At 49.6% G+C, this 15,404-nt stretch overlaps 1 protein-coding gene across 5 annotated transcripts in view; it reads left to right on the forward strand.

The window, feature by feature from the left end:
* SEMA5B (semaphorin 5B) overlaps positions 1 to 15,404 on the forward strand; it is a 214,979-nt gene that overhangs the window by 185,246 nt on the left and 14,329 nt on the right. For all 5 annotated transcript variants that reach the window (XM_069982448.1, XM_069982452.1, XM_069982450.1 and 2 more), the window contains exons 16-18: positions 3,863 to 4,010; positions 4,218 to 4,443; positions 5,243 to 5,461. In XM_069982448.1, coding sequence (XP_069838549.1) covers positions 3,863 to 4,010; positions 4,218 to 4,443; positions 5,243 to 5,461 — 593 coding nt within the window. The remainder of the gene's footprint in view (positions 1 to 3,862; positions 4,011 to 4,217; positions 4,444 to 5,242; positions 5,462 to 15,404) is intronic.

The following is a 15,404-nucleotide window of genomic DNA, read 5'->3' on the forward strand; positions in this document are numbered from 1 at the left end:
ATCAATGGCGGAGGAGGATAGAGATACACATATATATATATATATATATATATATATATATATATATATATATATATATATATATATATGAGGGGGTGTAAATACACTGCTCAAAAAGTAAAGGGAACACTTACCCAACACAATATAACTCCAAGTGAATCAAACCATCCACTTAGGAAGCCGCACTGACTGACAATCACTGTCACCTGCTGCTGCTGTGCAAATGGAATAGACAACAGGTGGAAATTATTGGCAACTAGCAAGAGACAATAAAGGAGGGTCCTGCAGGTGGGGACAACAGACCATTTCTCATGCTTTCCGGCTGATGTTTTGGTCACTTTTGAATGTTGGTGGTGCTGTCACACTCGTAGCATGAGATGGCTCTACAACCCACACAAGTGGCTCAGGTAGTGCAGCTCATCCAGGATGGCACATCAATGCGAGCTGTGGCAGGAAGGTTTGCTGTGTCTGTCAGCGTAGTGTCCAGAGGCTGGAGGGGCTACCAGGAGACAGGCCGGTACACCAGGAGACATGGAGGAGGCCGAAGGAGGCAACAATCCAGCAGCAGGACCGCTACCTCCGCCTTTGTGCTCGGAGGAACAGGAGAAGCACTGCCAGAGCCCGGCAAAATCACCTCCAGCAGCCACTAATGTCCATGTGTCTGCACAAACGGTTAGAAACCGACCCCATGTGGATGCTATGAGGGCCCGACGTCCACAGGTGGGGGTAGTGCTCTCAGCCCAACACCGGGCAGCATTTGCCAGAGAACAACAGGATTGAAAATTTCACCACTGGCGCCCCCTGTGCTCTTTACAGATGAGAGCAGGTTCACACTGAGCACATGTGACAGAGTCTGGAGACGCCATGAATAGCGGTCTGCTGCCTGCAACGTCCTTCAGCATGAGCGGTTTGGCAGTGGGTCGGTAATGCTGCCAGAGGTAGCCTGACTGCCATTAGGTACCGAGATGAGACCCTCAGAGCCCGTGTGAGACCATATGCTGGTGCGGTTGGGGTTCCTCCTAATGCAGGACAATGCTAGACCTCATGTGGCTGGAGTGTGTCAGCAGTTCCTACAAGATGGAGGCAGTGAAGCTATGGACAGGCCACCTGTTCCCCAGCCCTGAATCCGATTGAGCACATCGGGGACATCATGTCTCCTCCATCCACCAACGTCACGTTACAGCACAGACTATCCAGGAGTTGGCGGCAGCTTTAATCCAGGTCTGGGAAGCGATCCCTCAGGAGACCATCAGCCACCTCATCAGGAGCATGCCCGGGCCTTGTAGGGAGGTTATACAGACACCTCATCAGGAGCATGCCCGGGTGGTGTAGGGAGTTCATACAGACACCTCATCAGGAGCATGCCCGGGCCTTGTAGGGAGGTCATACAGCCACCTCATCAGGAGCATGCCCGGGCCTTGTAGGGAGGTCATACAGCCACCTCATCAGGAGCATGCCCGGGCCTTGTAGGGAGGTCATACAGACACCTCATCAGGAGCATGCCCCGGCCTTGTAGGGAGGTCATACAGACACCTCATCAGGAGCATGCCCCGGCCTTGTAGGGAGGTCATACAGACACCTCATCAGGAGCATGCCCGGGCGGTGTAGGGAGATCATACAGCCACCTCATCAGGAGCATGCCCGGGCCTTGTCGGGAGGTCATACAGCCACCTCATCAGGAGCATGCCCCGGCCTTGTCGGGAGGTCATACAGCCACCTCATCAGGAGCATGCCCCGACCTTGTAGGGAGGTCATACAGCCACCTCATCAGGAGCATGCCCTGGCCTTGTAGGGAGGTTATACAGACACCTCATCAGGAGCATGCCCGAGTGGTGTAGGGAGGTCATACAGCCACCTCATCAGGAGCATGCCCCGGCCTTGTAGGGAGGTCATACAGCCACCTCATCAGGAGTATGCCCGGGCCTTGTAGGGAGGTCATACAGCCACCTCATCAGGAGTATGCCCGGGCCTTGTAGGGAGGTCATACAGCCACCTCATCAGGAGCATGCCCGGGCCTTGTAGGGGGGTCATACAGCCACCTCATCAGGAGCATGCCCGGGCCTTGTAGGAAGGTCATACAGACACCTCATCAGGAGCATGCCCGGGCGGTGTAGGGAGGTTATACAGCCACCTCATCAGGAGCATGCCCGGGCCTTGTAGGGAGGTCATACAGCCACCTCATCAGGAGCATGCCCAGGCCTTGTAGGAAGGTCATACAGACACCTCATCAGGAGCATGCCCGGGCGGTGTAGGGAGGTTATACAGCCACCTCATCAGAAGGATGCCCAGGTGGTGTAGGGAGGTCATACAGACACCTCATCAGGAGCATGCCCGGGTGGTGTAGGGAGGTCATACAGGCACGTGGAGGACACACACAATACTCAGCCTCACTGGCACTTGGTATAAGGACATTGCAGCAAAGTTGGATCAGCCTCCAGGCCGCCATTGTGTAATACATGGGATTCCCAGTGATGACGTGTGGGATTTTGTTGTCAGCACATCCAGCTTTGTACAGAACAAAGTATCACTGAGAAGATTTCATTCTTTCAATTCTTGGAGGGGTTATCTGAGGGGTCACTTTATTTTTTTGAGCAGTGTACATATATTTAGCAGGAGATCCCTATGGGTCCTATATCCTGGGGCCACACACTGCTTTCTAACTTACTATCTATTTGTAACTGTCACTGTACTGATCCTGAGTTACATCCTGTATTATACCCCAGAGCTGCACTCACTATTCTGCTGGTGGGGTCACTGTGTACATACATTACATTACTGATCCTGTACTGATCCTGAGTTACATCCTGTATTATACTCCAGAGCTGCTCTCACTATTCTGCTGGTGGGGTCACTGTGTACATACATTACTGATCCTGAGTTACATCCTGTATCATACTCCAGAGCTGCACTCACTATTCTGCTGGTGGGGTCACTGTGTACATACATTACTGATCCTGAGTTACATCCTGTATTATACTCCAGAGCTGCTCTCACTATTCTGCTGGTGGGGTCACTGGGTACATACATTACATTACTGATCCTGAGTTACATCCTGTATTATACCCCAGAGCTGCACTCACTATTCTGCTGGTGGGGTCACTGTGTACATACATTACATTACTGATCCTGTACTGATCCTAAGTTACATGATGTACATGTAATGAGACGCTGGCGCACTCTCATGTAATATTGATATAAATGTTAATGCGGCCGCTCCCGGCTCCTCGCCTCCGGTAATGGCCGCCATTCTGTACTGTTTTCTTAATGAGACCTTTCCCGGGTGTTTAACCCTGGGCGGGCGGCGCTGCCAGTCCGACCTTTTACTGGATTTCATGTGGAAACCAGAAAGGGCGTTGGGTCGGTCGATATTCTGTTAATTGTGCTAATTGTCTGCTCCCCGGCGTCCCCGGCGCTGCCCTCCCTCATTGACCTTCCTCTGGAGCCGTCATATATTAGTGGATAATGGCCGCACATTCACTTTCTCCATGACTCAGTTATTTGAAGTAGCGGAGTAATCCAGCCGATGATCAGTGAGCGATGCTGACATCTTCTATATTACAGATTATTGCCCTCTTACCAGTCGTAACCTGCGCCGCTCACCACTGTGGGGGTCTCCCAGGTAATAGGGCATCTAATGGGTCTCTTAAAGAGGCGGTACCTGCTTAGTGTTCTCCTCCCTTGCAGTAAAGCAATACCGGAGTGGATCCTTACCGCCCCCCGCAGTGACATCTTCCGATCTCGTTATTAAAGGGTTACTATCACAGCCAGGGAAATGCGCTAATTTGACGGCTTTCCATTGAATTGGCGCAGTATTGTATTACCGTGTGCCTTCTCTGACTGATCTTCTTGTCTCCTAACTCAGGTTCTGCAATGAGAACAGTCCCTGCCCAGTGCCCATATTCTGGTCTTCGTGGGGTTCATGGAGTAAATGCAGCACGGACTGCGGCGGAGGCATTCACTCCAGACAGCGCACCTGCGAGAATGGAAACACCTGCCCCGGGTGCGCCCAGGTAACCCTCCACCCAGGGGGCTGGGCTGTAGTGGGGATGAGTGGAAATGTGGGATGCGCAGTGTTGCAGTGATGTCATCAGCTCCTAGCAGGGTGATAGGCCTGCGGCTCCGCACACAGCACGGCAACGCTGTGCTCTGCATGGGGTGACGTTTTCCGCAGCGCGCAGTTGTATCCTGTCCAGTAACGTGTGAATCCTTTCTTGCAGGAATTTCGGATGTGTAACTCTGAGTCGTGCCCGGAGGTGCGCAGAAACACTCCCTGGACGCCATGGATGACTATCAATATCACACAGGGCGGAGCCCGCCAGGAGCAGAGGTTCCGCTACACTTGCCGCGCTCAGCTCTCCGACCCCCATGAGCTGCAGTTTGGGAGAAAGAAAACAGAGACTCGATTCTGTCCCAATGACGGTTCTGCAGCCTGTGAGACCGACTGTGAGTGTCAGCGGCTGTACTCACCAGCCTTGTCAGGGCATGATGGGAGTTGTAGTATTGTAAAATGTAACTGTCATGTAAATGTCACTTTTCAGAAATTTTATGAGTTTCAATAGTACAAACGGTTATAAGAATCTCTGTAATAGGTTGTATTAAGGAAAACGGTTTCCTTCTGTACTCACAAAGCTGTTTCCCAGCCTCCCCCCTCACTCCAAACGAAGCAGGAATTCTGTGTCCATTAAGTTCTATGGAGAGGGGAGGGGCCAAGGGGATGAGTGAGCACAGAGAGGAGAAAAGGCAGCCCTGCACAGCGCTACATCCTGCAATCATCTCTCACCAAGTTCCCAGATAAGCACTGACCTTTCTGACCTGTGAATCCAGCGTCTTATGTGCCCAGACAGTCTCCAACCTGTACAGCTGCCTGTCTGCTCTCCCTGCTCACTCATCCCTTCACCCCCTAAATAGGTTATAATGGACTCAGCAAACCAGTCTTCCCTTTGCTCCTCTGTAATGAAGACGACTTTGCCTGATAATGAGCAGATAAGAAGTGTGGAAAGAGGCTTTTTTGCCTTATAAAACCTATTACAGAGTTTCTTAAAATCACTTCTACTATTCATTTCCACAAAAATGTTTGAAATGACAGCTACAGTTTAAGCCATAAGCCTTAGGTTGGGGGTCACTGTCTAGTTTGGCTTGTATGTCAGGGGAATCGCCCATGGTCTGCCATGTTACAGGGCTTTGCCGGATGCCATACAGCATACAGACTAGTACGGCACTAAATGTCGCTGTTATATTGCAGCTCTTGTGGACGACATGATGCGGAGCGGTAAGACCCCGGCTCGTGTGGTCAGCGGAGGCTGGAGTCCATGGGGAGGATGGTCAGGCTGCTCTCGGGACTGTGAATTGGGATTCCGCTCCAGGAAAAGAACCTGCAGTAACCCCGAACCACGGAATGGCGGTCAGCCCTGCATGGGGTCGGCTACGGAGTTCCAGGATTGTAACCCACAGGCCTGCCCAGGTAAGAGCCCCGTCACATCACTCTGGATCACTCTACTATATTGTGGATTCAGTCCGTCATCTTGTATGTGGCATATTCTCCTGACTGGTCCTCAGTGTTCTTCCGGCTTCTGATGATTTGCTGACCCTGCAATCATTGGATACAGTGGGGTCACCCCTGCCACCCGTGATTGGCTGAGCGGGGAAAAAGAAAGTTGTCTCTGTACAAGCTCTTTATGTTGCCGCTGCACGTGTATGTCAGAGATGTACAGGCGCCGAAGCTGAACGCGTTCCATATACAGCTGGTGCTGACTGACAGTGGTCGGGATTGGAGAGAACTCAGATCTGTAGCTGATTGATAGCTACTGTGGTGTCTAGGGAATAAAGGGGGTGTTCTCCATTGTGACCCGATTCCAGGGGGCCAGTAAGGGGTCTAATAGAAGATCAGCTAAACAGGACACTGCAATACGTTAGAATAATATTGCAGTGAACTGAACAATCGTGTGTTTGTACATTCAGGGCAAAAATTGCAAGTAAAAAAGGTTAAAAATAAATAAATCAATCAATGGCACTGAGCCCCACACCTGACGGAGGGCAGGAGTGGTGATGTTTTCGCAAGCAAATTTCCATGTTTCTCTAAGCTTGGACAACCCCTTTAACCCCTTAAGGACCGGGCCTGAAATGGCCTTAATGACAGAGACAAATTTTATGAATATGACCAGTGTCACTTTATTCATTAATAACTTCGGGATGCTTTTACCTATCCGGCTGATTCTGAGATTGTTTTCTCGTGACATATTGTACTTTACATTTCTGGTAAATTGGAGTCGATACTCATAACGAATCTTTATGAAAAAAATCCAAATAATGTGAAAAAATGTGAAAAACTGCATTTTTCCAACTTTGAAACTTTTTTGCGTATACAGAAAGTGGTTATACCACATAAATTATATATTAAATAGCATTAGCAACATGTCTACTTTATGTTGGCGGCATTTATTAAACGATCTTTCATTTTTTTTTAGACAATAGGAAGCTTAAAACATTAGCAGCAAATTTCCAAATTTTCAGTAAAATTTCAAAATCAGATATTTTTAGGGACCTGTTCAGGTTTGAAGTGTATTTGAGGGGCCTGTATGTTAGAAAGCCCCACAAAGCACCCCATTTCAGAAACTGCACCCCCCACACTCTGCAAAAGCACATCCAGAAAGTGTTTTAACCCTTTAGGGGAGTCACAGAAATAAAAGCCAAGTGTGTAAGAAATTTGAAAATTTTAATTTTCTGTGCAGAGATTTTATTGTAATCCAATATTTTTCATAATTATAAACTTATTACCAGAGAAATGCACCCCAATAATTATTGTCCCGTTTCTGCAGTTTATAGAAATACCCCATATGTGACCCTATTGCGCTATTTGACGCAACCACAAGCCTCAGATATAAGGGAGCGCCTAGTGAATTTCAACGCCTCCGTTATATTTGGTCATTTTTGACTGTACCACTTCAGGTTGGCAGAGGCTCTGGGGTGCCAAAACCTAAAAAACACCCCTAAAGGGACACCATTTAGAAAACTACACCCCTCAAGGAATGTAACAAGGGGTGCGGTGAGCATCTGGACCCCACAGGTGCTTCACAGATTTTCCGAACAATATGGCGTGAAAAAAGAAAAATTAATTTTTTACACTAAAACGTTGTTCTAGCCTTCAATTTTTCATTTTCTTAAAGGGATAAAAGGAAAAAAAAGACAAAAAATGTGTAGCGCAGTTTCTCCCGAGTACGGAAATACCCCACATGTGGCGATAAAGTGCCAAGCGGGCGCAGAACGAGCCTCCAAAGGGAAGGAGCGCCAATTGGCTTTTGGAAGCTGAATTTCACTGAAAAGGATTTCAAGGGCCATGTCGCATTTACAGAGCCCTCGTGCTGCCAAGACACTGGAAACCCCCCACAAGTGACCCCATTCTGGAAACTACACCCCTCAAGGAATCTAACAAGGGGTGCAGTGAGCATATGGACCCCACTGGTGACGGGCACAAATGTGGAACAATGTGACGTGAAAGGGAAAATTTTCATTTTTTCACTTTCATGGCACAAATGTGCCCGTCATCAAGGGGTCCATATCCTCACTGCACCCCTTGTTAGATTCCCTGAGGGGTGCAGTTTCCAGAATGGGGTCACTTGTGGGGGGTTTCCAGTGTTTTGGCAGCACGAGGGCTCTGTAAATGCGACATGGCGTTCATCATCCATTCTAGCCAAATCCAACCTCCAAAATCCAAATGGCGCTCCTTCCCCTCGGAGGCTTGCCCTGCGCCCACATGGCGCTTTATGTCCACATGTGGGGTATTTACGGACTCGGGGGAAATTGCTCTACACATTTTGTTTTTTTTTCCTCTTTTAACCCCTTGTGAAAATGATAAATTCAAGGCTAAACCAACATTATAGTGTAAAAAATGTAATATTTCATTTTCACGCCACATTGTTCCACATTTGTGCCCATCACCAGTGAGGTCCATATGCTCACTACACCCCTTGTTACATTCCCTGAGAGGTGTAGTTTCCATAATGGGGTCACTTGTGGGGGGTTTTAACTGTCTTGGCAACACAGGGGCCTTTTGAATGCAACATGGCCCCTCGAAATCCATTCCATCCAAATCCAGCCTTCAAAAACCAAATGGCGCTCCGTCCCTTCGGAGGCTTACCCTGCAACCGAATGGCGCTTTATGTCCACATGTGGGGTATTTCCGTACTCAGGGGAAATTGCTCTACACATTAAATGTTTTTTTTTATCTTTTAACCCCTTGTGAAAATGAAAAAACATGACAAGATTAATGATTTAGAGTAAAAATTTTACAAAAATTACACTAAATGTTGGTCTAGCCTTGATTTTTTTCCATTTCCACAAGGGGTTAAAAAAGAAAATGAACACAAAACGTGTAGGGTAGTGTCCCCTGAGTACGAAAATAACCCACATGTGGGCATAATGTGCCATATGGGCACAGGGCAAGTCACCAAAGGGACAGAGCGCCATTTAGAGGCTGGAATGGAGGATGGAGGCCATGTCGCAATTACAAAGCTCCTGTGCTGCCAGGACAGTAGAAACCCCCGACAAGTGACCCCATTCTGGAAACTACACCCCATAAGGAATCTAACAAGGGGTGCAGTGAGGATATGGACCCCACTGGTGACGGGCACTTAAGTAGAACATGTGCCGAGAAAATAAAAAATAAAATTTTTTTCATTTTCACGTCCCAAATGTGGCCGTCACCAGGGGGCCATATCCCCGCTTCCCCCCTTGTTAGATTCCTTATGGGGTGTAGTTTCCAGAATGGGGTCACTTGTGGGGGGTTTCTACTGTCCTGGCCGCACAGAGGCTTTGTAATTGCATCATGGCATCCTCTAATGGGAATGGCGGCCATACCTATTTAGCTGGGGAAAAGGGACAATTCTAATTTATTTGGGGGTATTGGGCCAATTATTAGTTTATAAGGTTGGAAATGACAGGTGTTCATCAAACTCAACCTGTGTTGATCCAGAGGAAGGCAAAAACCCCTCGTGAGGCAGACGACAGTAGCCTCATCACGGGAAAAATTCCTTCCCGACTCCATATTGGCGATCAGAATAATCCCTGGATCAACGTGACCCCTGAAATAGGAATAAGGGACAGAATTTAGATAATGTAGAACTCCAATGACGTGTGGTGCGCCTTGGAGCGATCCAGTATGCAGAGGCCGGGGGGATCAGGACAGGTGTCACACTGGAAAATGGTGTCCTTCCTGATCCCCCTATTACGCCACACTCTGCACTTCTTCTGGGGTCTCCCGTTCTCCAGTGTGGGGGACGTCACCTGGAAAATGTTGTCCTGGTGCGATATGGGGTCCTTCATATCCAGAAGCGCTGGGTCCGCTCCATGGCTGCTAAATATTAGGGCACTATTACTGCTTCTGATATGTTCGGATGGTGCCGCAAGCTACAGTAGCTCGGGCAGCGAGGGACCGGAAGAGGGGGTGCTGGTATAAAAGTTATCCCCGTACAGGTGGTGACCTTTATCCAGCAGTGGGAAGATCAGGTCCCGGACGATCTTCCCACTAACTCCGAGGATGGGGGGGGAGGGGGCATCTGGGGGCATCTGGGGCTGGATTCGGGTGTCCCTTCCTACATACACTCTAAGGGTACGTGCACACTGCGGAATCGCGACAGATAACCCTTCGTGCATTCCACAGCTGGCACCCGCCGGCGGACTGATGCAGGCGCACGTCTCCACACGTGTCATAGACCCCATTCTATGCACGGGCGGATTCCGCTCTCCGTCCAACGTGTTCATTCTTTGGATGGACGACGGATTCCGCCCGTGCATAGAATGGAGTCTATGACACGGGCGGAGACATGCGTCCGCATCAGTCCGCCGGCGGGTGCCAGCTGCGGAATGCACGAAGGGTTATCCTTCGCCATTCCGCAGTGTGCACGTACCCTAAATCTGTAAGAGTACCCTGAGGTACTCTCACAGAGTTTGTAGAATTTCACACCATACCGTGATCTCTTATTGGGACGGTACTGGCGGAAAAGACGTGTCTGGGGGGCAGCGTACGCTACGCTACCCCCCAGACATGTCACTGGATGATGAGGAGGATGAGGATGAATGGAGGAACGAAGGATCCCCCATTCATCCTCACTGGCTGTTTCGGTGTCGGAGGCAATAATAACGTATCCCTCTGACGCCGAAAACACCCTGGGGGTCATCTTTATACGGGGACTAGTATATGTGGTATGTAGTGGTGTAGTGTCAAACTTTATTCAATGTAGTGTGGTGTAATGAAGTGTTTTTTTTACGTGTTTTTTTACAGTAAGTATAAAATAAAAACCTACGCCAACAAAGGAGTTGCTGATAAATGCCGCACTTATGTGCGGCACTTATTAGCAGACTGTGGCAGTAGAATATAGAAAAAAAACACCCTACGCCAAAAAGGAGGAGTTGCTGATTAGCAGCGCACTTTCGTGCGATGCTGATCAACACTCAGCGGCGATAGGGTGCGGAAAATAGAAAAAAAAAAAATTGAAAAATAAAAAATTTTCTACATTCTGAACATTCCTGTAGCTGCTGATAAGTGTATTACACATATCAGCCGCTAGAGGGCAGCAGAGCGCAAAATACGGAAAAAGCCGACGCTGGAGCCGAAAATAGCCGAGAGAAGCCGAACGTGACGTCACGGAAGAAGCCGAAGACCCGAACGAAGACGAGGACGCCGCGAACCCGGAAGACGCCGATCAGGAGCCCGGGACAGGTGAGTAATGTACAAATACCTGCTCTGGACCCCTCGGCTACCTAGCTGAGGGGTCCAGGGCAGGTATTTACTATATTGTGGGACTCTGATCGCCGTGCCACCGGCCCGATCGCCGTGAACGGCCGGCCAGCCGTTCACGGCGATCGGGCCGGTGGCACGGCGATCACCATTACTTTTTACAGTAATGGCGGTCGGTGCCGTCCTCGGACAGCACCGACCGCCATTTTTTTCCGGGTCATCGGGTCGCCGATGACCCGGAAAGGTTCCGATCGCCACTATTGGCTGATCTGAATTGATCAGCCTATAGCGGCGATCGTAAGCACGGGGTGTTAACCACCCCCCGTGCCGTGAAGCTAAGATGGCCTGCTATGATTTATAGCAGGCCATCTTCCCCGACCGCTGTGTGTGAACACACAGCGATCGGGGAAACATCGGGCGTACCTATACGCCCGTTTGCGTTAAAGCCCACCCTGCGGGGGCGTATAGGTACGCCCGATGTCGTTAAGGGGTTAAAGGGGAACTCCGGCGAAAATCTTTTCTTTCAAATCAGCTGGTTTAAGAAAGTTAAACAGATTTGTAATTTGCTTCTATTTAAAAATCTCCAGTCTTCCAGTACTTATCAGCCGCTGTGTGTCCTGCAGGAAGTGGTGTATTCTCTCCAGTCTGACACAGTGCTCTCTGCTGCCACCTCTGTCCATGTCAGGAACTGTCCAGAGCAGCAGCAAATCCCCATAGAAAACCTCTCCTGCTCTGGAGGGTTCCTAGTGCTGTGTAATGCCTCACTTCTCCTGTGGTGGCGCTGCAGAGGTGATGAACACTTCTTCCCAGGTTTCCTGTGACTCTCCAGCTGTTTCACAAGTACAACTCCCATCATTCCCTGACAGACGAAAACTTCTCATAAAAGTAATGGGCTCCTCTCCGGGGATCCCAGGTTAGACAAGACGCCATTACTGAGCCATAACGCTCTCTGTATGTGACATTGATCTCTGTCGCCGCTCAGCGGTGGGGCTCTGCTCATTAGCGGAGTGCGGCTTTATGTCGCGCCATCTCCCATGGTCCCGGGTAGTATAATCTTTACGAGGAGTCGGACTCCTACCGAACGTGAGGAAAACACAATTACGTCTTAATTGAAAACAACAAGGTGCTCTCCGCTGCTTTATGGGGAAATTGTTTTCTCGCCGTCATAATCTCGGCCTTTATTCCCCTGTAAACTGCGCCGGGTCCGGTAATGAATAATAAAAACTGCACCAGAGCCGCCAATAAATACCGCTATATAGGTGCTTGGGCTAAAGTTTACATGACTATTACTGCGGTTCATATGCTTCAATGTGTGCAAAATGGTGATAGAGACAGAGTGTCCTGGGCTGCAGAGCTCACAATCTAATGTGCACACTGATGATAGAGACCGAGCGTCCTGGGCTGCAGAGCTCACAATCTAATGTGCACATTGATAATAGAGACCGAGCGTCCTGGGCTGCAGAGCTCACAATCTAATGTGCACATTGATAATAGAGACCGAGCACTCAGGGACCTGGTGTCCTGGGCTGCAGAGCTCACAATCTAATGTGCACATTGATAATAGAGACCGAGCACTCAGGGACCCGGTGTCCTGGGCTGCAGAGCTCACAATCTAATGTGCACATTGATAATAGAGACCGAGCACTCAGGGACCCGGTGTCCTGGGCTGCAGAGCTCACAATCTAATGTGCACATTGATAATAGAGCCCGAGCACTCAGGGACCCGGTGTCCTGGGCTGCAGAGCTCACAATCTAATGTGCACACTGATGATAGAGACCAAGCGTCCTGGGCTGCAGAGCTCACAATCTAATGTGCACACTGATGATAGAGACCAAGCGTCCTGGGCTGCAGAGCTCACAATCTAATGTGCACACTGATGATAGAGACCAAGCGTCCTGGGCTGCAGAGCTCACAATCTAATGTGCACATTGTGGAATCGTTTGTGTTAGTATTATTGCAGAGCAGTGTGCTAGAACTCCCATCAGGGCCGGATTAAGGTTGGTGGAGGCCCTGGGCGACAATTTTTTTGAGGTCCCCCCCTTCCCCCCCCCCCCCCTCTCAAAAAAAATAACTATACTGCAATCTATACAGGTGGCTGATTACTGTAGGCGACTTAGCACAGACCCCTTCTCACTCCTGGCTGTGTGGCTCAGCATCCTCCTATGTTGTGCATGTGATGGTCACTGGAGGCTGCAGTGCAGAGGAAGATGCCAGGCCTAGAGACAGGAGCGGGGAAGGCTGACTATCAGGGTGTGTTCTCACATTGCATTATTATCACAAACACAATGTGAGAACCCAGCACCTTCTGTGTGTTCTTACCCACTGGGTAAGTAGCGTCGTTCTGCTAGATTGGCGCTCGCTTACAGAGCTTTTTATAAGGCTGGATCAGCCATCGGTCGCACATCACTATTAAACGTAGCGATGCACGGCCGGTGGCAGATTTTTGAACATGTGGGGAGATTTTGCTAGGGAGAAGCAGTGTGGGTATTATGGCTTAGAGCAATATAGTCTAACAATTTATTTATTTTACCCTGGGGCACCCCTACCCAATAATGTGCTAAAAAATACACACAAAAAAAAAACATCATTCAGTGACTCACAGGTGATGTCTTCTTTGATCTGAAGTGTCACTTTCCTTTTCCTCTCCATCTGGCCTGGACCACCATGATGATTTCTTCCAGCTACAATTCGTCTCTTTAGAACCTGCCAGACAAACATCTCAGGCTCCGCACTTTTTCAACAACTTACTTCCTTTTTCCCAACCTATAAGGTCTCAAACAGTAGTAATTCCACTTTTTGGTGTGATTTCCAGTAAAGTGAGTAAGTACTGTATGTGAGTTGCCCGTGTATGTAGAATTCCCTTGTTGTGCGCCCAAATAGTTATAAAGTCCCTATGTCCCCATATAGTAGTAATGTCTCCCGCTGTGCCTCCATATAGTAGTAATGTCTCCCGCTGTGCCTCCATATAGTCATAATGTCCCTGGCTGTGCCCTCCATATAGTCATAATGTCCCTGGCTGTGCCCTCCATATAGTCATAATGTCCCTGGCTGTGCCCTCCATATAGTCATAATGTCCCTGGCTGTGCCCTCCATATAGTCATAATGTCCCTGGCTGTGCCCTCCATATAGTCATAATGTCCCTGGCTGTGCCCTCCATATAGTAGTAATGTCTCCTGCTGTGCCTCCATATAGTCATAATGTCCCTGGCTGTGCCCTCCATATAGTAGTAATGTCTCCCGCTGTGCCTCCATATAGTCATAATGTCCCTGGCTGTGCCCTCCATATAGTCATAATGTCCCTGGCTGTGCCCTCCATATAGTAGTAATGTCTCCTGCTGTGCCTCCATATAGTCATAATGTCCCTGGCTGTGCCCTCCATATAGTCATAATGTCCCTGGCTGTGCCTCCATATAGCAATAATATCTTGTGCTCCTGCTGTGTCCGCACTTAATGTTATACTGTGTGCAGATGTGCTGTGTGTGGGTTAGCAGCACCTGGGGCAAGGAAAAGTACTTGCGCCCCCAGTGCCCCTAGCATTGTAATTAACGATTTAGTGGTGCTCATGTAGCTATCCCCTGTGGTGTGCTGGTAGCTGTATCCCCCCCCAATCCCCTGTGGTGTGCTGGTAGCTGTACCCCCCCCCAATCCCCTGTGGTGTGCTGATGTAGTAAAAAAAACAAAAAACACTCCACTCACCTTTCCTCGCTCCTGAGCGGGCCGGGCCCTCTGCCATCTTCTCCGGCAGGCGGCGCGCGATGACGTCATTTCATCGCGCGCCGCCTGCGGGAGAAGACGTGCGCTGCAGAAGATGGCAGAGGGCCCGGCCAGCTCAGGAGCGAACAAAGGCAGCCCGCCAGAGAGAAGAGGCGTGCGCCGCCTCACAGGAGCTCACAGGCACAGCGCTCTCCTGTGTCTAGCGGCAACCGGACACAGGAGAGCGCTGGATGCCATAGGCTGCATTCCCACGTTCTGTGATCCTGATGGATCACGGACGTGGAATGCCAGTACCGGAGTCCCCCCGCGACCGGACAGCATCTGTAATTAGATGCTGGGAGCGGGGGAGACTGTATTCATAATTGCTGCGCTGTAGTAACAGCTGATTTATTACAGCGCGGCGCTTATGAATACAGTCTCCCCCGCTCCCAGCATCTAATTACAGATGCTGTCCGGCCGCGGGGGGGCTCCGGTACATGCATTCCACGTCCGTGATCCGACAGGATCACGGAACGTGGAAATGCAGCCATAGATGCACCAATCTGAACCCGGAACTCTGCTTCCGGGTTCGGGTTGGTGGGGGCCCCTTTGTGGTGGGGGCCCAGGGGCACGTGCCCCTGGTGCCCATTCCTTAATCCGTCCCTGACTCCCATCGTGTCCTGACAAAACTGCAGAAATTTTACAACTTTTTAAAGTGATGCAAAACCACAACTCCCATCAGCTTCCAAGGTAACATCTTTCACATTGCAGCTCTAGTGACTCCCATCGTGCCCTGAAAATAATCTTATACTGCAGTTTGGCTAAAAGTTTACAAATGTTACTTAATTACAACTTCCATGGTGCATGCTGGGAGTTGTAGTTTTACAACATTTGTAAAAGTTGTAGTTTTGCATCAGCCGGAGCCCTGGTGTAGATGTTTATAACGTTATTGAACCAGCGCCACCTACTGGAGAATGAC

This window comes from Dendropsophus ebraccatus, chromosome 9 (assembly GCF_027789765.1).
Source record: "Dendropsophus ebraccatus isolate aDenEbr1 chromosome 9, aDenEbr1.pat, whole genome shotgun sequence".
In the NCBI taxonomy this organism is placed as follows: Eukaryota; Metazoa; Chordata; class Amphibia; order Anura; family Hylidae; genus Dendropsophus; species Dendropsophus ebraccatus.